Source organism: Carassius carassius, chromosome 30 (assembly GCF_963082965.1).
Source record: "Carassius carassius chromosome 30, fCarCar2.1, whole genome shotgun sequence".
NCBI lineage: Eukaryota > Metazoa > Chordata > Actinopteri > Cypriniformes > Cyprinidae > Carassius > Carassius carassius.
The window spans coordinates 15,509,680-15,533,186 of record NC_081784.1 but is presented as its reverse complement, the minus strand read 5'-3'; the positions used below and the strand labels follow the sequence as shown (position 1 = coordinate 15,533,186).

General features: G+C 37.1%; 2 protein-coding genes across 4 annotated transcripts; one reads left to right on the top strand and one right to left on the bottom strand.

The window, feature by feature from the left end:
* The first annotated feature begins 334 nt into the window (after positions 1 to 334).
* LOC132110746 (heterogeneous nuclear ribonucleoprotein H3-like) lies at positions 335 to 6,138 on the top strand. Its single transcript, XM_059517605.1, has 10 exons — positions 335 to 488; positions 1,233 to 1,342; positions 1,438 to 1,593; positions 3,011 to 3,154; positions 3,522 to 3,660; positions 4,142 to 4,338; positions 4,937 to 5,142; positions 5,245 to 5,380; positions 5,463 to 5,519; positions 5,643 to 6,138. The coding sequence occupies exons 2-10, from the start codon at positions 1,255 to 1,257 to the stop codon at positions 5,714 to 5,716; spliced, it is 1,197 nt and encodes a 398-aa protein (XP_059373588.1). The 5' UTR covers positions 335 to 488; positions 1,233 to 1,254; the 3' UTR covers positions 5,717 to 6,138.
* Positions 6,139 to 6,900: 762 nt separating this feature from the next.
* On the bottom strand, positions 6,901 to 23,143 carry LOC132110744 (RUN and FYVE domain-containing protein 2-like). 3 transcript variants are annotated; one of them, XM_059517603.1, is made up of 19 exons: positions 23,005 to 23,143; positions 22,417 to 22,559; positions 17,047 to 17,220; positions 16,486 to 16,603; positions 16,020 to 16,121; positions 14,279 to 14,402; positions 14,123 to 14,190; positions 13,959 to 14,024; positions 13,746 to 13,815; positions 13,556 to 13,657; positions 13,170 to 13,286; positions 12,907 to 13,074; positions 12,729 to 12,826; positions 10,913 to 11,032; positions 10,695 to 10,824; positions 10,416 to 10,510; positions 10,281 to 10,329; positions 10,024 to 10,104; positions 6,901 to 7,841 (listed from the first exon to the last, which is right to left on the bottom strand). In XM_059517603.1, exons 2-19 carry the CDS (start codon positions 22,490 to 22,492, stop codon positions 7,698 to 7,700), a joined length of 1,902 nt encoding a protein of 633 aa, XP_059373586.1. In that variant the 5' UTR covers positions 22,493 to 22,559; positions 23,005 to 23,143; the 3' UTR covers positions 6,901 to 7,697. The 3 variants fall into 3 exon arrangements, with proteins under 3 accessions (XP_059373586.1, XP_059373585.1, XP_059373587.1); XM_059517602.1 differs by lacking the exons at positions 22,417 to 22,559; positions 23,005 to 23,143 and adding an exon at positions 20,987 to 21,532; XM_059517604.1 differs by lacking the exons at positions 6,901 to 7,841; positions 10,024 to 10,104; positions 10,281 to 10,329; ... (3 more) ...; positions 22,417 to 22,559; positions 23,005 to 23,143 and adding exons at positions 11,306 to 11,683; positions 20,987 to 21,532.
* Positions 23,144 to 23,507: the final 364 nt, after the last annotated feature.

Sequence of the window (23,507 nt, the reverse complement as noted above, 5' to 3'; positions counted from 1 at the left end):
CACAGACAAAAACCGTAAAAAAAAAAAGAAAAATGTTAAAAATTATTTTCTGTGCATGTTGATGAACCATTCATAACTAACAGTTATTATTTAGGGGGGAAATCAAATTGATTTTTCCAGTTAGCTTCATGGTTTTCACAGTCTTGCCACAGCTGTATTTGTTTGTACAGAGCTGCAGGCAGTGGCGGTCTCTCGCAGTAGTACACATGGAGGTCCTACTTTAAGTCTGGAGCGTTCGAATGTGCCACATTGCAGTATTATCTTGGATTAAGTACAAGCCTAGTGACTACGCTCGATGATTCTCCCGTGATCCACGCGCCACATGCGCCACACGCGCGTGAAGCCTCTGCTCATACCTCAGACCATTCGCTGCGCCTGCGACGAGGTCAATGTCCTCTGACAGGCGTTCTCGCGAGAGTTCGACTATCTGGACTACTGGACTATCGTTCAAGGGTTACCTGAGAGGACGGGCGCTTGACGGTGAGAAGGTACAGTATACGCTATTCATGTGCACATTTCTTCATATTTAACTTGTGTATAAGTTGATATTTTATATTCAATGGTGAATATATTCTGTTTACTTTGGATCGCGGAAGTGCTGGTATTTGTTCCAGAATATGTCAACTTGTAGGTCGTTGATTCCTGTCACGCTAATGTTTACAGTCGTTGCGCTTAAAGTTAACAATCAGTTTCGGTTGCGGTTTGTTTGACATGACCGAACTGTTTTCCGAATGCTATATATAACATGTACCATGTTAGTTTGGTCTTAAATTTAAAACTATACTGTATTTTGACCTACCGTTACCGGGTAGTGGTTGTCTAGCTAGCTAACTAACTTGAATTGACGTTTAATATAAGGTGCCAACTGATTTATACTAACGTTAGTCTGTATTCTAAACTACACCAAAACATGTTGCGTTTGTGTGAAATGTCATTATTGTTTGTCTTTTTATCTCTTAAAGGAAGCCTCTTTCTATTGACAACATGGCTGTCTTTCAAAATATATTGAGTTGCCTAACGTTACCTAGACAGCATTTTTGGGCGTCATACGTGCGTTCTTCTGAAATGAGTCAAAAATGCTTTCCAAGTAGACAACTTCCTATGTTTGTTGCACTAGCAAGGTTAAAAAAAAAAAAAAAGAGTAACACAAACTATTTTGATCGAGTCTAGGTAGGCAGCTCACTAGAGGTTTAGAGGCACGGCCCATGTGTTACAATCATTTTTATTTTCAGACACAGTCCTGACCAGGTAAACATGTCTCATAACGATGAAGGATATGTGGTACGGATCCGTGGTCTACCTTGGTCATGCACACAAGAGGAAGTGGCCTCCTTTTTCTCTGGTATGCAAAATCTCAAAATGAAAGCATCTTTTGTAGTGCTGTATGTGAGTTTACAGAAAAAGAGCTGCAGTTGTGTCCTTTTCTTCCATTTCCAGATTGTGACATTGTAGGGAAAGTGAATGGCGTGTGTTTTACCTTCTCCAAAGAGGGAAGGTCGAGTGGAGAGGCATTTATAGAGCTGAAGACATCAGAGGACTTTAAAAAGGCTTTGGCAAAAGATCGTAAATACATGGGTCATCGTTACATCGAAGGTACCGGACATTCTTGTCCACAATGTAGAAAAGACCAGTAGGAGTTTTTATCTTCTGTTGATCACAAAAGATGATATTTAGAAAAATATTGACTTCCATAGGTATCTTTTTTTCTATACTGGGTGAACCATCGCTTTACCATGAATGATTTGACAATTATAATTTTTATGGAATATTGCATTATTATACATTTATTTGTGCAATTTATTTTATGCATCTTGTAATTAGAGATGAACCAGTGCAGAATTTCTCTTTACATTAAATTCATTCTCTTGAATTTCACTGATAACCGATTTTTCAGAATGAAATCTGCCAATGCCGATACAGATAGTGTGATTTTCTTAAGGAAAAAAATCTCTCCTAACTAATGCTGTAAATTGTACTGGGAACACTCTCATTTGCTACATTGCTGTTATAGCCTATTAAAGGTTAAAATTAATAACAGAGCTATTATATTCAACTGCTCTTTATTTTCAAATAATTACACTCAAATAAAAACTGAATTGTCTGTATACAACTCAGTTGCACATTACGTTTTCCTAAACAACTGTCTTCATGTCAGATTTGTCAGAGAACGAGCTCCTCTTTAGTGTTTTTGTAGCTAACTAATGAACTGTGTGGAAGAGACTCATACTCCGTGCTGTCGCTTGAACTAAAGCTGCTACACAGTGATCCGTCACGCCACATTTAAATGTGTCAACATAGCATTTATTGTTTGAATTTCATGACAGTGGATAGAATTTGAAAAATGAGACTTTGTTTCTTATCACAAGTAACAAAGCGCAAAGCTCTTTGTGATTATTGGATGGGAGGTGCATTGTTTGGTTTTAAGGGGAAAAACAGTGTGCATCTGGCAAACCATGGCATGAACTAGGCCTACGGGTGATTCATTGGGTCAAATAGAGCCTGCTTTAATTTAGCTCATTTGTTAAAAGGGTCATATGATTCTGCTAAAAAGAACAGTATTTGGTGTAATGCAATGTGTTTATGTGGTTTAAGGTAAAAAAAACAAAACAAAAAAAACATTATTTTCCATATAATGCACATTATTGTTTCTCCTCTATGCCCCGCCTTCTGAAACGCGTCGATTTTTACAAGGCTCATCGGTCTGAAAATGCGAGATGTGCTCTGATTGGCCATATCCAGTGTGATGTGATTGGCCGAATGCCTCAAGCATGTGATGGAAATGTTACACCCCTTAACATACTATGCCGTCTCCCAGGCCAGCAGCATGAGACTCAGCCCAGCTGCACTGCTCGTGCACATCCCATCATCGGTTCTCTTTTAGCAGAAAAGACGATTGCTATCTCTTTCATGCTGATTTTAAATAGCACAAGTTAACACACATGATATTTTTGCTCATTTGTTTTTTAAAATGTATATTAATTGATTGTCTGCCTTTTGCCCCTTCCCACAGTGTTCAAGTCAAACCGTAGTGAGATGGATTGGGTGCTGAAACGCTCCGGTCCCACAGACTATGACGGCAGCAGTGGTTGCATGTTGCGTCTAAGAGGACTGCCGTTCGGCTGCAGTAAAGAAGAAATTCTACAGTTCTTTTCAGGTACATCTGTTGTTTCACTTCAACACCTCCTAGACTTGCAGGTATTGCCAGGTTATCCTTTTAAAACGATTGAAAATTGTGATTTGTGGTTTTTGAATCATGTCAGTTCTTCCTTTTTATGTCTTTATATAGTCAGTCAGATCATATTGTGAAGGTTTTTCATTTTATATACCCAGCAGCTGTGCTATGATTTCTTGATTGATTTTAATTTCATGGATTTATCCTTTGTGGTATGCTTAAGGGTTTTTGTCTGACATAGGGAATGATGTAGGGGCTCATTTGGTGGGGGATGTATTTTCTGCAGATGAGAATGTTGCGGCTCTTTAACATGTTTCCCCATGTGGGGTTATTTGTCCTTGGGTTAAAGGGTTGAAAATCGTGCCAAATGGGATAACATTGCCGATGGACTACCAGGGGAGGAGCACAGGGGAAGCCTTCGTGCAGTTTGCCTCAAAGGAGATAGCAGAAAAGGCTCTGGGGAAACACAAGGAAAGAATAGGGCACAGGTGGGGCTGGCAAGACTGGGCTGGGTGCTAATGGTCTCTCTAAATGTGGGATGTTGGGGGGGGTATGCATCTTTCTGCTTTGGAAAAAGATGGTATGATCATGTTATTACACTTGAAATGTTTAATTTTAGTTAAACATGTCATGAGGGGACAAAAAAAAAGACAAATATGATTTCATAATGTGGTTGGGTAACACTGCAGAAGCAAAGGAGCCTTTTTATAACAGGCACTATACAATACTTTTAAGATTCTGTTTCTGTCTGAAATTGGCCTTTAAATGTAATTTATGACTGGGCAGAATTTCAGACACTTGCTACTTCTCCCTCTGGTTAATAACTGACAGTAAATTGCCAGTTATTGTTATGTCATAATGAATTTAGTCAGTGGGCCCCAAATACTGTCTTCCCTAAGATCTTCCAGATTGCTGTTAAACATTCAGCAGCCTGTACATTTAACATGTAGCATTTCAAAATAAACTCAGGTATATAGAGATATTCAAAAGCAGCCGAAATGAAATAAGTGCATACTACGAAGTGCCTCGGAGGATGATGGGACAGAGGCCTCGTCCATATGACAGACCCGTGATGGGACGCGTGAGCTTCTTTGGGTCCAGTCCTGGAAGGGGAAGTGCTGCCCTGGACCTGGTGCGCAGCGGAGGTGGAGGCGGTTACAGCAGTGGTATGCTACTTTAATAGTGCTTAGTAACTTTATTAACTCTTACTGGGTTTTAGTTAATAAGATGGATAGCTAATTAACAAATATGGGTTTAAGTGGCTATGCACACTACCATTCAAAAGTTTGGGCTCAGAAGGATTTTATATATATAAAAAGAAAGGATATAATACTTTATAGTGCAGGGGTGCATTCAATTGAGCAAAAGTGACAGTGAAGACATTTATAATGTTACGAAAGATTTATATTTTAAAATAAATGCTAATTCATCAAATAATCATTAAAAATATATGACCCTTTCCATAAAAATATGTATTATAATACAAAATACAAATCTCTTGAGCAGCAATGCAGGATATTAGAATGATTTCTGAAGGGTCATGTGTCTGAATACTGGAGTAATTATTCTGAAAATTCAGCTTTAAATGGTAATAAAATGTTGCAGTATTGCTGCTTTTTTACTGTATTTTTGATCAAATAAATGTTGCTTTGATTAGCATTTCCCTCAAAAAGAAACAAAAAACATACCGATCTCAAACTTTTGAACAGTTCTTTCACTGACAGGAAGTGACCTAAAAGTATTGATTTGTCTCTCCTTCTTAAGGATATGGTGGGTTTGACAACTACAATGGCTTTAACAACTACTGCTTTAGTAACGGCATGTTTGAAGAGCGTGTGCATGATGATAGAGGAAAAGGAAGAACGAGGGGTCATGGCTACAGCAGCGATTCAGATTCAGGCTTTCACAGCGGCCATTTTGTTCACATGAGAGGTCTACCATTCCGTGCTACAGAGACAGACATCGCACATGTGAGAAACACCACAAGTGTTGCCACTGGACATATTCTTACAATATTTTGTTTTACAGTAAAGTATTATCGCCTTCGTGTGAGTGTTTTCTTTCTTTTTCAGTTCTTTGCCCCTTTAATTCCTGTGAGGGTGCACATTGATGTAGGACCTAATGGAAAGTCTACAGGAGAGGCAGACGTTGAGTTCAGATCTCACGAAGATGCTGTGTCTGCCATGTCAAAAGACAAGAATCATATGCGTAAGTGGTCTCCATATCCAAACCTCTGTCTTAGTCAAACTGTACCACCATCCTAACTTTTTTTTCTCCTTCCTCCCTGCAGAGCATCGTTACATTGAGCTGTTCCTGAATTCAACTTCAAGTGGGCCGTCCGAAATGGGTGAGTATGACTGCGTGAAGATTGTTGTTATGTAATAGTTTTGTTAAAAGTGTATGTATTAGAAGGTGTGAAGACAACATTCAAACTAAGTCTTTTGTTTTGGGGGGAATTAAAACACTGCAGGCCGTGGAGGAGGTTTCTATGGCAACTCCGGCGGTATGGGCTCTCGAGGAAGTGGACTAAGGGGGATGTATTGAGGATGCTTAAAATTCATGCACTTTTCAACCCAAAGTTGGAACTTCCAATCTTTTTGTATGAATATGTTTTCACATGTTCCTATGAAATATGCCCACAATATTTTCCAGACTCTAAGAAAATGTAATCTTAATCCATATATATCTAATATATATATATATATATTTGAGCTGTTGCATATAGATTGACCGGCTACTGTACATTTTGCTTAATGAATTTTATATGACATTGCTTTGTATGTATTTTGACTCAAAAATGAGTGTGAATAGCTTGAAGCCCAAGTCGCGTGTGAGATTGCACTTTTGTTTTCTTTCCCAAAGCAATAACATCATTTTGGATGTTTACCTGTTTTTGCTGCTCGGTAAAATTTCTAATTGAAACCTGTGAAATTTACACATCCGTGGAATAAAACCTTTTATTGATACATTTTGTTTTTGACCTAAGAATGTTTACTGAAGACCACTGTAATGTAAGAATAAAGCGTGATATCTTGCTGTTGGTCAAAGCTAGAGGAAACATATGGCATCAGTCCATTCATATATCATGGTTTTCAAAGCACAGGAAGATTTGTGTACTAGCCTTGCGTTTGTTCATTACCATGTAAAACTTTAGGATCAGTAGGATTTAAAAAATGTTTTGGCTACATTTACTTGATTAAAAATACTATAAAACGGTAATATTATGAAATAACAATTTAAGCATTGTTACAATTTAAATAATAAAATGGATTTATTCCTGTGATGGCAAGGCTGAATTTTCAGCAGCCATTACTTCAGTCTTCAGTTTCACATGATCCTTTAGAAATAATTCTAATATGCTTATATGCTCAAGAAACATTTCTTGTTTTTATGAATGTTAAAAACAGTTGCACTGCCTAATATTCAGTCTTCCACATGCATTCTGTCATCTGAATGATAGTGTGTATAAGGAGGTAAAAGGAAATCTTTACTGATTTTTATAAAGTAACCATAACATTAACTTTTATATTTTCAATATTATATTATCAAGATGATCGATCACTGGACTGAAGCAACTTAGGTTTACATCGAAGAGTTGATGCATATTTGCTGAATAAAACAATTTCTTTCAAAACAATCAAACAAAACTAACTGTTCTGACCCCAAACCTTTGAACAATTGTGTGTGTACTGTGGCACCTAAATGCAAAATCCATCACACGAAAAGTAGAACTATAATCAATTTTAATGGTTTAAGGCTATGTATAGTTTCATACATAAACTTTACATTTAAGTCAACAGTTGTATTTGAGTAATTATCCAGACAAACGTTAGCACAGATCCTCAAAATGAGTAGTGTTCCGGTTCTGTACCAAGGTAAATCTGTAATTGTGAAACTAATACCATTTGCAGACAAGAAACCTGAACACCATATTCAGAACATTATTTCTGTGCTTTCTGACATGAACACCTCAGTCATTCCCTAGCAGCACTGACAATATTCTACTTACATATACATAAGGTTTTTGCCCTTCTAGATTCAGGGAAACATTTCAAATCCTTATTTGTCAGTTTGGCTTGTTATACAGGCACATATGAATCTAAGGTTATGGATTTGAAATATAATTGTTTAAGAAATGATATCCCTTTAAGTAATTGCATTTGTAACTTTTGAATCTTGAGGAATGAAACCTGTTCACCCTTACATATCAAAAGTATACACTGCATGGGAGTGTTGTACTAGTACTGTATAAATAATCTAAATCAGTCTACTTGCAGCCCAGATGGAGGCACTCAGTCATTAATTCTTTGTAAACTCATTTCTTTCATTAGACGCTCTGTGACAAACACTGCATTGGCCATCTGCACAAGTGCCATTAAGTCTTCTCTGAGGCAACAGGCTTTATCCTATGTGAAATGTAAACTTCAAACACAGAGAAACGGGTGCATCCATTTTGGTCACTTTGACTATGCGGGACAGCACAGTCTGATTTTGGCCCTTGTTACGATGTGCTGTCATTTCTATCTTACGTGGCATTGGAGGAGCAGCGCTGGAGGAGCAGAGCATGGCAGGTGTCGCAGACTCTCACGGGTTTGGGTGAAGCGGGGAGCGGCAGCTCATTATCTGAGCAGGCGTTGCAGAAGATCTCCCCACAGTTCCTGCAGTGGTGCTGTTCAAACAAAGACAAAGAAAAGAGCTTTCAATTAAAGGGCCTGTTGTCTTTTGGTTTGGATTGGACTCTAAATGACTCAATGGAATCTTCACAACTGATATTTTGGGATTCATCCAAACAGTTGCTCTAGGGAATTTCCCTTTAATTGTTTTTCATGGGAGTTAAATATATAAATCCGAATTTTTTAGAGTAAGGTCCCATTTAAAGATAAAACAGAAGTAGTAACATATATTTTTTTTTCCTGTATTATGACATGCATCCAAGTGAAATAAATTATCAATGCAGAAAGAAAGAAAAAATGCTCAGCATGGATGCAGATATGAATATCAGCTTGCAATTAATTGTATGAAAAGGGGCAGGGTTTAGGCATATTAAAGGGGACATGATTCGATTTCAAGTTTTCCTTTCTCTTTGGAGTGTTACAAACTCTTGTTAAATGAAGAAGATCTGTTGCAAAAGACTAAAGTCTCAAATCCAAAGAGATATTCTTTATAAAAGAAAAGAGTCAACCACGCCCTCCTAAACAAGTTTGTTCTAACACGGCACAGAGGAGAAATAATAATGTACAGTATGTGGAAAATAATGTGTTTTGAGTTGAAACTTAAACCGCATAAACCCATTTGATTACACCAAATACACAAAATAATGTTTCTTTTTAGCAACATCATATGACCCCTTTAAATCTGTGTCCCAACCGGTCCCAACGGACAGTTTTCACGTGACGTCACACACTAATAGGAACGCCCACCTGGAGAGCAAAACAAGGCTTTTCTCCACTGACCACCAGTTATTTTTACACAGTTTGCATTAAGTAGTAATGTAGTAAAATGCAGATATTAAAATGTGAAATTCTGTAAAAACTTACAGTTAAAAATGAACTCAGAATATAAACACAATGTGCAAAGTTTCATGTTAAATGGTTTCCCATAGAAAATCATTATAAGGAAAACACTGAACCAGTTCATATTACGACCTCTTCTGCTTGCCTATGTAAACTATGCATCATTAATATAGTGTTTACTGAATTTGTTCTTTTAATATTACTGTTTTAAGTGTTTTTACAATGCTTGTCACACTGTTTAATGATTGAAATGCTTAATATGGATTGAAATTGCCAAACTTGAATTTTGTTCACAAACTTTTGTTTTATTCTTTTGAAAGGTTATGTAAATACTTGCGGCTGTGAAACAGATGGAAATTTGAAAGGATTGTGCTGCAGTTCTATGAATGTTTTGCCCTCCAGCTCTTCGAGCCAGTCACATGACTGAAAGGGGCTGCATCCTAAGTCCACAAAGGTTGAACTGAATGTTGTTAAATGGAAAAGTCTAGCCTTCAGAAGATTGTTCTTGTTGCCTAGCAACTATGAAGGCCGCATTTGATGAGTGCCAGGTCCAGGACTATTATAAAAATAATATTCAACTGTCTGAAAACAAACCAGGGTACACAACCTGTCTAAATATGTTCACCTTGGTCCATCATATACTAAGAATAAACTACCAATAAAATCACATCTTGGTAAGATATGTCAACATTTGAACTGCTTTAAAAAAAAATTAATAATTTTTACATTTGTTTCATTAGATATTTGAGTAAGTTAACACCAAATATTAACATTTAAAAGTGTTGTAATCTGCAATTTTGAAAGTCCTGTCATCTGTCTAGGCAAGGCCGCATTACATCCTTCATAGATCGGGAAAAAAAGAACTCAATTCAAGGTCATATTTGAGACTTTGAAATGGGACAGCTTTGTTTTGTTAATGCAGCCTTCAAAGGATGCAGCCTCTGAATTGGAACACAACTTAAAATGTTTGTATAGGTCTGGCATGCATCACCAGAAAGAAGGCTGTCGTTTCACTGGAGGATCAAGTAATGACATTTTAATTAAATATTGGGATGTCCCAAAAAGTTAAACATGCATAGATGATAGACCCTTCACAGTGATTTAGAAAACTTTTCATTTCATGCCGTCTTCAACAGTACAGACCACCACTTGCCAACTCAAGTCCTTTATTCAGGCTTCATCTAATCCTGATTTGGACATGTTTTCAAGTCTTAAATCCAGTACGGTCTTTGTGCCAGTGAATTTCTTAATTTAGAGCAGTTGAATTTGTGTGGATGTGTGAGATTGGACAGCAAGCTGTGAAAGAGACACCGCTGTGCATTACAATTTGATACTGACCTTTCTCCTGGAGATTGAAAACTCCTTCTCACAAAGCTTGCAATTCGTAGCGTCTTTGTCCTTCAGCCAAACCTGTCCACCCTGAAATCAATTGTTTATTAATATGATCAAGTTAAATTACTCAAGAAACTGAAAATGTTCTTAGAAAAAAAAAAAAAGCACCGTGATGGTTTCAGATGGTACATTGATATATATCATAGTTCATATCCACAAACATGTTCCAGGCACTTTTTTTTGTTTATCTCAATGTTTCAAACCTGAAGTGCTTTGTTGGCTTCTTTTATATCTTCAATTTTCAACTTTGACCTAAACAAGAAAAATATGTGTTATCAGTAAAAGAATGACATGATTTGAAGGCTCCCAAATGGCATTTGTATATAAATCCTACATACTCTCTGAGTTTGCAGCCCAGCTCCTCCAGCGCCTGTTCCTGCTCTTCACAAATTCCCTTCAGCTGCGTATTCTCTTCCTGCAACCTGTGAAACTCCTGACAAGACACAAGGACACATCAGAGCCCAAGACAGGATGTTTGGCTTTCACCACAACGAAAACATCCATGAAGAGGCATTTCAATGACACAAACACATTAGTCCTCATACAGATGTATTGTGGACTTAATGGTCATTACATTTCTCTCCCTCGCCATTGTTGAGATGAGAAATTCATCGTACTTTTTTGAGTCCGTTGATTTGCTGTGCTTCGGTAGCGAGTTGTGCGATGGTCTCTCGTTCTCTTTCTAATTCATCCTGTAACGTCTGCCGCCAGTCCCTCTCTATTTTCAAGTCTGTTTCCAGCTGCATCCTGAACAAAAAGTGCCAATTATCCTAATTTTCCACTCCAGCATTAATGGGATATTGTGATACAAATTCATAGCCATTGCAAAACTTACATTTGTTTCTCTCTCTGGGCAATCTGCTTTAGGAGACTGTCAGCTTTGTTTGTGAAGTCCTGCTTGAATTTGCGCACCCCATCTTCGGCACTGACACGTTCCCTCTCGGCATCCTGCAATCTGGTGTAATTCAAACCAACTGGGTAAAACTACGGCTCAGAATGTAATGGAATGGGCGGGAATGTATTGGAACAAATGGGAAACAAAATAAAATGATGGCCATAATTCAACAGCCACAATAGAGCGGGAACAAATACAGAGCCAGACGACAGAAATGCGCTGCGGGAAAAGCCAGAAAGTTGAAAAGAGTTGGCAATTTCATAAGGGTCGAGGATACTTTGATTTTCTAACGTGTTTTTTTGTCAAATAATTCACAAAGTAAACAGTCACGAGTAGTTGAAAACATCAAATTTATTGAAGGCTGTGATAAAAGACACGTCATATTTGTGGTTTGTTTGACTGTTAAACGTTACAGGTAAATATTTATGCTACAGAACCACAAGAAAGATTCGCTCACTAAATAGTATGTGGAAAAACAGTGACCATCATCAAGTAAAACTTAAAAGGGGGCTAGTGAAGAATGATCAACTCATCACTTTTAAGAACACTGCATATTGCCATACAACTAGCTCTGAGTAATAAAGAGCAAATTTATCTTAATATCAGAAGGAAATATCTTTGACAAGTTTGTACTGGTGCTCGGTGTCTGTGCTAGCGCATTTTACAAATGACATAGCAAGAGTTCTTGTCTGGCTGAGTAGGTCTTTGTCACTATTTGTTGATCGAGGAAAAACATGGAATTAGAGGAATGGAAAAGAAAAGAAAAAAGAAATGAAAAGGGGAACAAAAAGGGAAAGAGGATGTAAATATCAGTGAATTTCAAATTCATCCCAAGGCTTTAAGAACTTGTTAAGCAGTGCAGTCATAAAACATCAGAAATACGATGGCGGTAAATCAACAGAAGAAAGGGAAGGATGATTCATGTGGACAGAGAAATGGACATGACGGCACTACGTCACCACAAGAAAATAACACAAATGCTAAAGGATGAGCGGTTAGATGAGAGAAAGCCATTCAATGTGCCTTCAGAATACATGCATGCAAAATCCTTTGCATGCTATCAGGTATCTGACACTTCTAGCCCCTCTGAAAACTGATTCTACTGATGAAACAAAAGCACTTTTGGTTTGGACACCATCAATGCACGCTAATTTGATTTAGGCTTTAAAAGCAGATATCATATTCTGAAATGCATTTACACTGGTACACTAGCATTCAAAAGTTGGGGGTTGGTAAGATTTTTCAAGTCAGTATTTTATGTATTTTATTCCTGTGAAGGCAAAGCTGAATTTTCAGCAATCATTGCTCCAGTCTTCATCCTTAAGAAATCATTCCAGACTTTTTTTTGTAGCAAGTTCATAAGAGCAGCATTTACTTGAAATAGAACTCTTTTGTAACATTATAAACGGGTCTACTGTAACTTTTGATCATGTTAATGTGCCCTTGCTTGAAGAACAAAAACTCACTGACCTCAAACATTTGAATAGTAGTATACTGTACATATGCTACTTCCTGCAGACAAAAATCTGATTTTCTCCGAATCTCAAAAAAAAAACTGGCCAAAAATGTAAAGTTTTTACACAAATCATATAATTACAAGATTAAAAACCAGGCTAAACTAAATATTCTAATTAAATTCAAATAAACAATTCAAACATTCGAAAACAACTGAAAACATTCTGAATGCACTTCAGGAGTATGATGACTAAACGTAATGCTCGACATGATTCTAAATAAATTAGGAACTGCTTCTCACCTTTGTTCTAGTTGTTTCATAGTCGCCGTTATCTGATTGGTCTTCTCCTCTAACCGTGCGATCATGTCGTTTTTTTGTCTCATGTTGTCATCTGAAGACTGTTGATGATTAAATAGCTTGATTACAACATATTCTAACCACAAATTGTGAAGAACACTCAACAAAAGATGTTATATACCTGCATTTTTTGGTACATCTCCACATTGATGGCTTTAACTTCATCTAATTGGTGCCGAAGTCCAATCAGAGTGTCTTGCTTTTCATGGATGTCCTTTTCTAACAGCTTCATGGCCATTTCCATCTCCTGCTTCATGCTCACCTGCACAACCAGCTCGTTCTCCACATCCTTGAGCACAAATACATTTAAAAACAGGTTTGACCTCCACTGAGTGCCACCGCACAATCTGAATAGCAGGTTCCTATTTTTATATGAACACAGACCTGCCTGAGTTGACATTCCTCTTTGAGTTGGCGTCTTGCCTCATTGAACATTTCATCCAGGCCCTGCCTTGATTGCTTGTACGTGTCAAGCTCACAGCTCAAATCTCCTTCTGCAATCTGAATAGAGTACAGTGCTTGTACAGTATACAGCAATTATAATATATAATGAATATTGTATTTGGCTTGCACATTGATTTATGAAATCCTTTAATTATTATCGCGTAAAACTAGGGTTCCGAAAGGAAAGGGGTGTTAGGGGAAAAAGTACAGAGAATTTTTTTTAAATGTAAATATTTTTACAGATCACATTTTTCACACGTTTATAATTTTTTTTTATTGCTTTAAACATAAATACAAACACACAAAACAAAAACACTCAATAATACCTCAAGACGCTGTTGTGCTTTCATAAGAATGACTGAATTTTCTGTTCTGAGTTGGTGGTTCTCTTCCTGTAATTTAATTATGTTGTTTTTCGCAATTGCCAACTGCAATAAAAAAAGATGACAGCAACAAGTTAGTATAGAACATAACTATTTCACAGATGAGACTTATTCTTCTGAAATCAAACAGTACCTCTTCGATGAGTTTGGAGTTGGATTTTTCTAAGGACTCCACACGTCCCTGTAAGCCTTGAACTGAAGAACTTCGACCAAGACAACGTTTTAGATAAAAATCATAAACGCTCATATCGAAGTTTTAAAGGGCTTTCACAGATTAATCTGTTTTTAGAAGCCACAATCACATCCTAAATATACCACAAAAGTTTCAGAAAAAACATGAACTTACTTCAGCTGCCTGTTTAATTCTTCAACATAGTTCTTCTGATCCAAAATAGCAGAAATTTGTCCATTTCTATTCAAAACACAATCAAGATTATTCGAACAGCATAATACATCAAGGTTATTATAATGATTTAATGTGATCAGTTATCGTCCGAGTGTACTTTCAACCTTTCTTCACTTCTGTAGTCATCATCAATGTCATTTTTCAAGTACATGGAGAAGTCTATTACACCAACCTGTAGATTCCAATACGAGGTATTAATATTTCTCAGACAGACGCTAGACAGCAGGTTATTAAAAATGGCCAATACACAACGCTCATACTTGTGTATCGAGGTCCTCGCCCTTCACACATAAGTTGGCATCTATGACGTTCAGTCCCACCAGGAGACCAACGATGACAGCTCCCTCCTCCTCCAGCATCACTGCCGAGTTCTCATAGAACTCACTGCAAATTCACCAACACACACACACACACACAAATGCTTTGACATTTATCAATTATTATTGGAGTAGACGTTTATTTGAATGTATCTCTGAGGGGAACTGAATGTCTTTAGAAAAGTCTATGGGGTTTTTTTTTTTTCCATCTTGCCTCTGAAAATGCACATTAGTGTTCACTAGGGCAGCTAGCGGTAACCCAGGAAACACTAGCTGAACCCAGGAAAAGCGCCACCTGCTGTCAAAGAGTGAATCTGCATCTCATTCAGTTCATCAGATATGTTTTATGTAGTACAGTTTCCCAATAATAAAGTCAGAACATTCTTTATTTTTTTTTTGCTTCAAATTTCGAAATTATTCAGTCTAATTTAGAATTAAAACTACTCATGCTGCATGTATGCTGCATCTTTAGTTGGATCATGATTAAAAGCCAGTGGTTGTCTCTAATTTTAAATGGAAAAGGCACAGACAAAGCCTTTTAGTTTGTTTATATTAAGATATTTATTTTATTTGTGCAACTTGTTTGATTTGGGGTTTGTTTTAAAATTTCAATTACATTTTTTTATATTTTAATTTTTACAAAGAAACATCCAGCATTATCCTAATAAAATTACAACGTTTCATTTACTGTATGAATTTAATTTATGTGAATTGTGAGATCAAGTCAAAATTGTGAATTGAATCGTGAGTTCAGTAGATCGTTACATCCCTAGTATCATTTAAATATTTAGGGTCAATTCGATTTTATTTTTTAAATTAACACTTTTATTCCCCAAGAACTTTCTTTTCATCAAAGAATCCTGAAAAAAAATATTTTATGATTTCCACAAAAATATAAAGCAGCACAAATGTTTTCAACATTGATGATAATTATAAGAAATGTTTTCTATTATTATTATTTTATCTATTTATTTAAATTATTTATTTTTTATTTTGGGTTTCTTTATGCATGTATATTTATCATCTTTGGAGTTGTTTCTGTAGTTTATTTTAAGCAAAACTCAAGTCATGCAATATTTTAAAGACTTGCTGTTAAATTACTGTATTTCTGTTTCCTTTAGGAAAGCACACTGTGTACATTGATCATGTTAATTCTGAATAAATAAAATAATAAAATAAAATAAATGTTTACTAAGAAACAAATTAACCAATTAGAATGATTTCTGAAGGATCATGTGACGCTGAAGACTGCAGTGATGAAAATTCAGCATTCCCATCACAGGAATAAATTACACTTAAAATATATTACAATTGAAAACAGTTTTTTAAAAATGTAATACTTCACAATAATAATGTTTTTAATTTTTATCAAATAAATGAAACCTTAGTGGGCATAAGAGACCTCTTTCAAAGTCATCTGAAAAGACTTACTAGCCACAAACTTTTGACTGGTAGAGTGTATTTTAAATCTCAGGCAGTAGCAGCAGAAAGAGTTCTTTAGATGGCTACAAGTGATGCACACCCTCTAGCCAGCACTGTTCACTGCACTCTGATGACCTTAGCAGGAAACACTAGTTTGTCTCAGACACATGTTATCACTTCTCTAATAACTAATTCTCCACCACAACTGTTGTGATGAAGGAAGAAAGAATGAATTACAGGTGCTGGAAGGGAAAATACTAACCTAAGTATATCTTTCCTGGTGATGAGGAGACGTAGATAATCCGCTAATTTCTTCTGCATCAATGCCAACCTTAGCCATGCTCTGGCTCTGCCCAGAGGTGTCCTAACAAACACATTCAGGTTGATTTACAAATCATAGATAGAGAGATATACAGTGAGAAAGAAAGTCAGACAGATAGTGATATGCATAATTCTGGAAATAGCCTTTACTTGCAGTTGCAAGTTTCAGTTTTGTCAGGGAACTAGAACTGAAATTTGCACTTCCCTATTCTGAATGTCACATTTCTTAATGCAATGAAAAATGACTGTGAGAAAGCATGTGTATATATATATATATATATATTAGCGGGCCTGATTGCTTTTATATTAGTGTATTTGAAAGATCTAAACAAAATTGAAGCACTTAAAGCATTGCGTGCAAAGTAATCAATGTAGCAGTAAGGCCAAATATTGTGAACTGAACATACTTAAGGCCGGGAAGGTCTCGTACACTGGCTGCGATTTCGCCTGCTTCTGGGCAGAGCTTCTCAACCATCTCCAGAGGCCCCCACAATGACTTGTTGTATCCAAGAAATGATTTCTTCACTGGGAGATGGAGACAAACGTGTTTGTTAAACAGCTCAGGGTCACTGTATGTAATACAGAGTATGCAAACGCTTCGATTAAACACTCAAAATAGTATTCAAATTTTGTTGCAGCACTGGCTCACTGGACGAGAACTTCAGAAGGATCTGTCATCTGAGAATGATTAATAAAAGCATTTCCTCGTTTTATTTTCCTATAAAAAAGCCTAGCATAACAGTGGCTGCTGTCTGTCTGATGCCTAAGAATAACACTAGCATATGCCTATAGGAAATATATAAAAGATATTGATAACAGATAATGTTTAACACCAAATCAGCTATTCTACCAAAAAACAAAAAACGAGCATATAATAACTTTGAATGATTATGATGTTTTGTATACAGTTGTTGTTAACAGTTGTTTCTCTGTGGCTGGCTGTTTGGTGATGGTTGAACATACTGTACCTTTGAGACCGTGCTTCAGGCAGTGCTCCATGACAACAAAGAACTGTTGCAGAGGCGGATAGTCAGAGTCCAGAGTTCGTCCAAAGCTCAGAGCCGACTCGATCAGGCCTTTGATGCTGAGCTTAGCCATATTAAGCAAGTTTGCTCGTTCCATTGCCATTGGATCTCGAAAGGCTAGAAGACACAAAGCCCATAGACTACTTTATCCAAAAATGATAGCATTATCGCTAAAATCAATATCTTACAGTAGTAGAAGATGAAAATGAATATCAACAATCAAGCTAAACTCATCACTGCACTTTAACCTCTGGCTGTTTCCTTAGAACTAACATGTGACCACACTTTGCATGGCTAAGTTTAAATTTTAACAAACCCTTAAAGCGCTTTCACTGGTCTTGACTCTACTGTCATTCAACAGTACTTAACAGCAGCATTTCACTTCTTTGTTTTGTGTTTCTACAACAAATACTGCACAAATGATATACACTGGACCCTGTTTTCACCATCAGGCTAAACAATAATCGTTATGCAAATATATTCAGACAGGCTCTGTCTAGCAAGTATATTGACACTGTGGTACTCTACTTCCCACTTATATCAGCTGGTTCCCATTTCCAATTTATTTGGATATTATATGAATGAGGCCTTTTTCTATCAGACTTCTGGGGTAAATAACTTTATATATTTTGCATTTCTCCTTTCTTTTCAGTATTTTTCACTATTATTACTATTATTGAATTTACAGTAACTGTATGGATGAACTGGTGCTTTGTAGTCTTAAAACATCAAGATTTATTAGATGCACAAATGAATACAAACCAACAAGGCACACTCTTCATGACATCATACCATTATTACATCATGCAGAAAATGTTGCATGGCAAGCCATTTTAACAAATTTCTTAAAGCTAATATAATTAGTATCTATATTTTCTTACTATCATTTACTAGTAAATATTATTCAGTACATTACTAGTATATTTTTCAAGTTTACTAGTAACTATTCATTACACACTAGTACTTATTATTTAGAACTTAGAGACAATTTTATTAATGGCAAGTGATCACAATTGCTTTTTTTGGTTGTGTTTTGTTATGTTTAGTCTGAATGTATACTTTATAATTCAATTAAAAATCTCACTAGTAAGTAACAATAGGAACACATAACTATTTTAATAGTCAGAGGTAACTAAACAATATAGTTACAGAAATAGTAGTATCTCTTACTAGTAAAAATGTAATCACTATTAGCAATAATTATACTACTATAGGCCTTCTAATCAAAAGCATAAAGTTGATACATAACTGCACAAATCCAAACTGAATTCAATGGCAAAAAAGTGCAATTTGTTACTAGCAATAGCTGCATTTCCACTGTCGGGCCAGTGTGAGCCAGTGCTTTAAACGGGCCGGGTGGGTCTAATATAGAGATGTTCCGATACCCTTTTTCTCTTCCCGATACCGATTCCGATACCTGGGCTCAGGGTATCGGCCGATACCGAGTACTGATCCGATACCTGGGTGTGTATCTGTATATACAGCTGTATATACTACTAGCCCTGTGTAAATTTCTAGAATTAATTTATGGTGTGCTCCAGACTTATCCCTTGATAAAACATGAACAAATACATGGTTAACTACTGTATTTATTACAGTATTTTTATTATCTGACATGAATTTGACAGTAATATTATTTAATTTCTTAAGCGAAAAAGAACTTCAAATGCAGCCAAAAATCTAACACCGCAAACTAAAAAAGGTATTTTAGTATTTTAGTTTTACAATATTAGTGTATAAAAAACTGCAACAAATAAGTCTAGGAATATAAAAAATTCTATATTAATCAGATAATCTCTTTACAACAAAACAAGTAAAAAACAAGCAACCGTCTAGGCATAATTATTATTATTAATAGAGACGTATTATTACTACATAGAGACGTAGCTAAATCTACTGTAGGCTACAACAGTAGCTTAATATATTGTCAATTTACTCGCCATGAAGATCTTTGAGTGTCTGTGTTTATGATATGACTGTTTTCTCAAATGAAACGTTAAATTCTCATGAAGTGACGGTTTATGCGTTCATGTCCTCATATAGTGACACAAAACAGCGAGCTCCCGTGCATCTGCGCCCGTCTCCCACAGACATGTAGACTTTGCAGGAGTAATATTTAAATAGTATTTTGCAGTTTAATATTCACAGACACTAGTATATATATTCGGCTACAGTCTGGAGCCCTGCGCTTAGACTAACACGGAAGCGACTGAACGCAGCTGCGGGTAACGAATATACTCAAACTTACTACCGGTTCTACAGAGACGCTGGTATCATCACATTTTAAAATTTTCAGCACCGTCTTGGTAGTGAAGTGCCAGTACTTGTGGCATCCCTAGTCGCCGTTTTACTGTCTGGTTGGTCCAGTCTGAAATACTGCTAAACAGCGGACATACTGCTAACCACTGATCTGTAATATAGAAGCGGCTTCACTGTCTGTTGGCAGTTTAGAACGCGATGAGCGATCCAGTCATATATAGATCAGTGCTGCTAACGCGTTTTCATTTCTTCTTCGCTGCTCTAAACAGGGGTTGCTTGTGGCATTACAGCACATCGTCCTGTGTTTGCAATGCATTCTGAGCAGCGAAGAAGAACCGTGCAGCGGTTAGGCAAAGCTAGCGTTCATAACTAGGTCTTGAAAATGGTATCGGATCGGTATATGGGTTCATGTACTCGCCGATGCCGATGCCAGAATTTGTTGTGGTATCAGAGATATTTCCGATACTAGTATCGGAATCGGAACAACTCTAGTCTAATAGATTTGGACCTGTAACACCGAGGCCAAAATAGCACTGCGTTTCCACCATCGGGCCAGAAGCTCTGCTGCGCTTCACTCAAACCCGCCCTTTACATGCCTTTCAGGAACAACGTCATGCAACTCCATCATTTCACCAACAAAGAGAAGTTATCAGAAAATAAGAAATAAGTCACTGGAACTAGCGCGATCACAGAACGAACATGATAAAAGCGGCCATTTGTTTGCATGCTTTATTAAATATTTAAATCTAAAAGCATCAATGTTTTACTATAATGTGATAGCCTACACTGATCATAATGAATTAATTCATCAGGATTGAAAATGTCACACAGAAATAAAGCGTTATGAACATAGCCTGCTTATTCAGTCGAGTCTGTTTCTGTTTATTTGTAGTCACAGCAGCCTATATACAAAACAATTAGCAAAAATTAGCTAACTCTTGAGATGAGTCTTATGACAGCTAAAATATGTTACCAAATAAATACACGATTGTGATAGAGACTAATAAGATGACGTCTGATTTCTTCAAGTGGTCACATTTACCATGTTTACTATGGTAACGTTAATGCCTTGAGTGCAAAGTCTTTTGCATCGCTTATAAATATTTCTGCCTTGTATGGTGATAATCCACATCGGATCAAGTTATTTGAAACACTCGCTGCTGACTGAAAGTGAATTTTGAGCTCAACTTATTTTAAAAATTTTTTAATGCTGGTGTTATGTTAGCTTTATGAAATGATCCGCGGCGCTGACGCTCTTGTTCATAAAACTCCGCTTTTGTTCATAACCACTCCAGCTGGCCGGCTTTGGCCCAAGGTTTTTGCCAAACAGTGGAAACGCAGCTAATAATGGCCTAGTTGCATGGCAAACTATTGGGTTACTGTCTAGTGGAAAATGTATATATAATAGTGAAAACAACTGAATGAATAGATATTAATCAGAATTGTATCTCTCTCTCTCTCTATATATATATATATATCATTAAAAATAATTACTAGAAACAAAACAGATTATAGTTAGTTTTAAGCAATAAATGTTATCACGGCTTGCCATACACGTAGGCTCTGCATCTGAACAACTGAATCCCAACCTCAACCACGGGCTTTAATGTTATACATAACCTACCCTTGGCACCCCATTCTTCGGGAAAAGGCGATGTTTTTGGCTCTGTCACTTTGGGCAAGACGTGAATGCCACCCGAGAAGGTTTCTGACGCTTTTCTGGCTAACGCGAATATGGGCGCCTGCCATCTCCCGTCTCCAGTTTTCATGGCAGCGGCGCTCACTTTCTCACCGGCGGCCGATTTATCCTCCTGCAATCGGAGGATACCGAACATTTGCGCTCTCTCTTTGTTGCTCTCTGCTTCTGCCAACACAAGGTCCTGTTCTGCAGGTGTCGCCATCGTTAACGAAAATAGCTTACAGTTTAGGATAACGCTTCACATATCAACCACGGCGGTGATGTGTTGAGCGGCATTGATAAACAGTTAACGACGTGATTCAAGCGCTTTCCTCAGTGATGGTCCTTGTCAACGCCCCAACGGCGACGTATGATTTGCATTCATATGATCATGGTATCTCTAGAGAACAAATGGCTAGATTGTAGATTTGTTTACACCCGAGCACTCCTGCACGATCCGTCTGCAGCAAAGGGGTGGTGTCATAACGATAAAAAGACGTAATTTAGTGGAAGAGTACGGATATACTACCCTCTACTGCTTGTATGAAACATTGTCCTGGACTGTTATTTCAATAGTATTTCATTAAGAAAATACTGAAATAATCACTGGTTAACAGTCTTAACACATAATAGTTCTTAGATTATAATTGTTTATTGTAATAATGGGGGCGAGTATGGGGTCATTATAATAAAATGACTTCGTTCGCTCCATCATGCACTGACTCATTCACGTCTCTCCCCGGTGAGTGACTGCATTCCCTTTTCAAAGACAAAACTTAGGAAACACTCTTTGAGAGGAAAAAGTCTCTCTTTGATGTAGATTTAGTAGCATGCAAATTTAAATAGATGAAAAAATGTCCGCATTCACAGTATTCATAAACAGTAGGCGAAAAGTACCCGGATGAATACTTCTGCCAATTATGGTGTGTGCATAATATCCCATAAAGCCATAGTTGAAGAGGAGTTGTGACGGCTGTGATGCAATGCAACTGGTGCTGATCCTGGTGGATGTAGTTTGTCTTAATTTTATTTATACTATATAGACAGGGCATACTTTTTTAGCAGTCACAAAGTATGTTTCAAACAAAAATCCCACTATTAACTTTGAGTTATTTAAATTAAATGTAACTTCTTTTTATTAAGTGCAAGTGTTAATCTAACAGTTCTGACACTGAGGAATTCAAACTTGCGCTTTAAAATGAACACTAACAACATATGCTGACAGCCCCCTCACTGGTGCTGAGTCAGGATTCTTCTCCTTGTAGACTAGGGTGTCACTATGCAAAGCTAGTTACAAAAGGGTAGGTCTGCAGTTGCAAACAACTAGAACTTATATACTTTGTATAGTTTTAGTAAAATAAATTCTAGAAGCTTACCTTGACTGTAAGCTAAACGCTCCATACTTTCACTATGGGTGATGCCCCACCGGTGGAGGCTCTGAGGGGAATACATGACTGCTGCTCCACAACCCTTTCAGGGCAAAGATGAAGCTCTTGTTTCTCAGTGAGCCCTGAATACACTGAACACATAAAGACAATAGATGGGTGGTTAACATTTCTATACATAACATAACATGTCTAACTGAACTACTAGCATACCTATTGTTATTTATTCGTAACTAACTAAAATGTTGCAGAAAATTAAAGCTAATACTGCTGCATACAGTTGCTGACCTACATCCAGACATCCAGTCACAAACTCAACATGTTTCTGTTGTTTTCTGCTGATCAGGATCTGGCTATCATATGACTCTTATTTCCTGCACCACTGTGCCTCCTCACATGGAAGGAAATGTTTACACATTCCAACTGAACAGACTAAGATTTCAGTGCAGTAAAAATGTGGAGCTAATAACAACATGAATTCAAACATCTAAAGCTTTGTCATCTTAGACACTTTCTTCTACTTTAAAATGTAACTGAATCACTCAGTGATGCTGCAGCAACATAATAATACACACTTACCCCTGTTAAGTCTACACCCGGTGCTGGTGTTCTTCTGGTACTATTGGGCCAGGAGAGCTGATAAGGTGAGGTGCAACCATTTGCTGCATTAGCTGGTTGTGGGGAGGAGATGTCTCTCGCTGGAACAGCTAAGTGCATTGGGGCAGTGTAGCAGAGGCGGTCAAACAAAGGGGGCAGGACATGTGAGCCTACTGGTCAGCCAATAAGTGTGGAGTTGCAGACTACTCAGGAAGTGGGATTCAGAATGAGACTGCACTGCAAGAGTAACAAGCATTAATATGACAGGCATACCTCAAAGTATTACGGCTAATCCTTATTGCAGCTGCATTTTGTGTGGTAGCTAATTTTATGTGAATGCATTCACGTTCCACACAAAATAATGATTATACACTACTGTTTAAAGAAAATAGTAGGCCTACTTTTATTTAGCAAGGAAGTATTAAACTAATCAAAACTGACAGTAACGTATTTAACATGGTTACAAAAAAAAATGCTATTTCAAA

What these genes read in the sequence shown, in the direction of transcription:
- LOC132110746 (XM_059517605.1), top strand. Translation starts at nt 1,255, where the DNA reads ATGTCTCATAACGATGAAGGATATGTGGTACGGATCCGTGGTCTACCT. An exon ending in AATTCTACAGTTCTTTTCAG is followed by an intron (nt 3,155 to 3,521) that starts GTACATCTGTTG and finishes CTTGGGTTAAAG; the next exon opens with GGTTGAAAATCGTGCCAAAT. An exon ending in CAGAGACAGACATCGCACAT is followed by an intron (nt 5,143 to 5,244) that starts GTGAGAAACACC and finishes TTTCTTTTTCAG; the next exon opens with TTCTTTGCCCCTTTAATTCC.
- LOC132110744 (XM_059517602.1), bottom strand. Translation starts at nt 21,263, where the DNA reads ATGGCGACACCTGCAGAACAGGACCTTGTGTTGGCAGAAGCAGAGAGC. An exon ending in CCTGAAGCACGGTCTCAAAG is followed by an intron (nt 16,604 to 17,046) that starts GTACAGTATGTT and finishes TCCATCTCCCAG; the next exon opens with TGAAGAAATCATTTCTTGGA. An exon ending in GAATTAAACAGGCAGCTGAA is followed by an intron (nt 13,816 to 13,958) that starts GTAAGTTCATGT and finishes TCTTGGTCGAAG; the next exon opens with TTCTTCAGTTCAAGGCTTAC.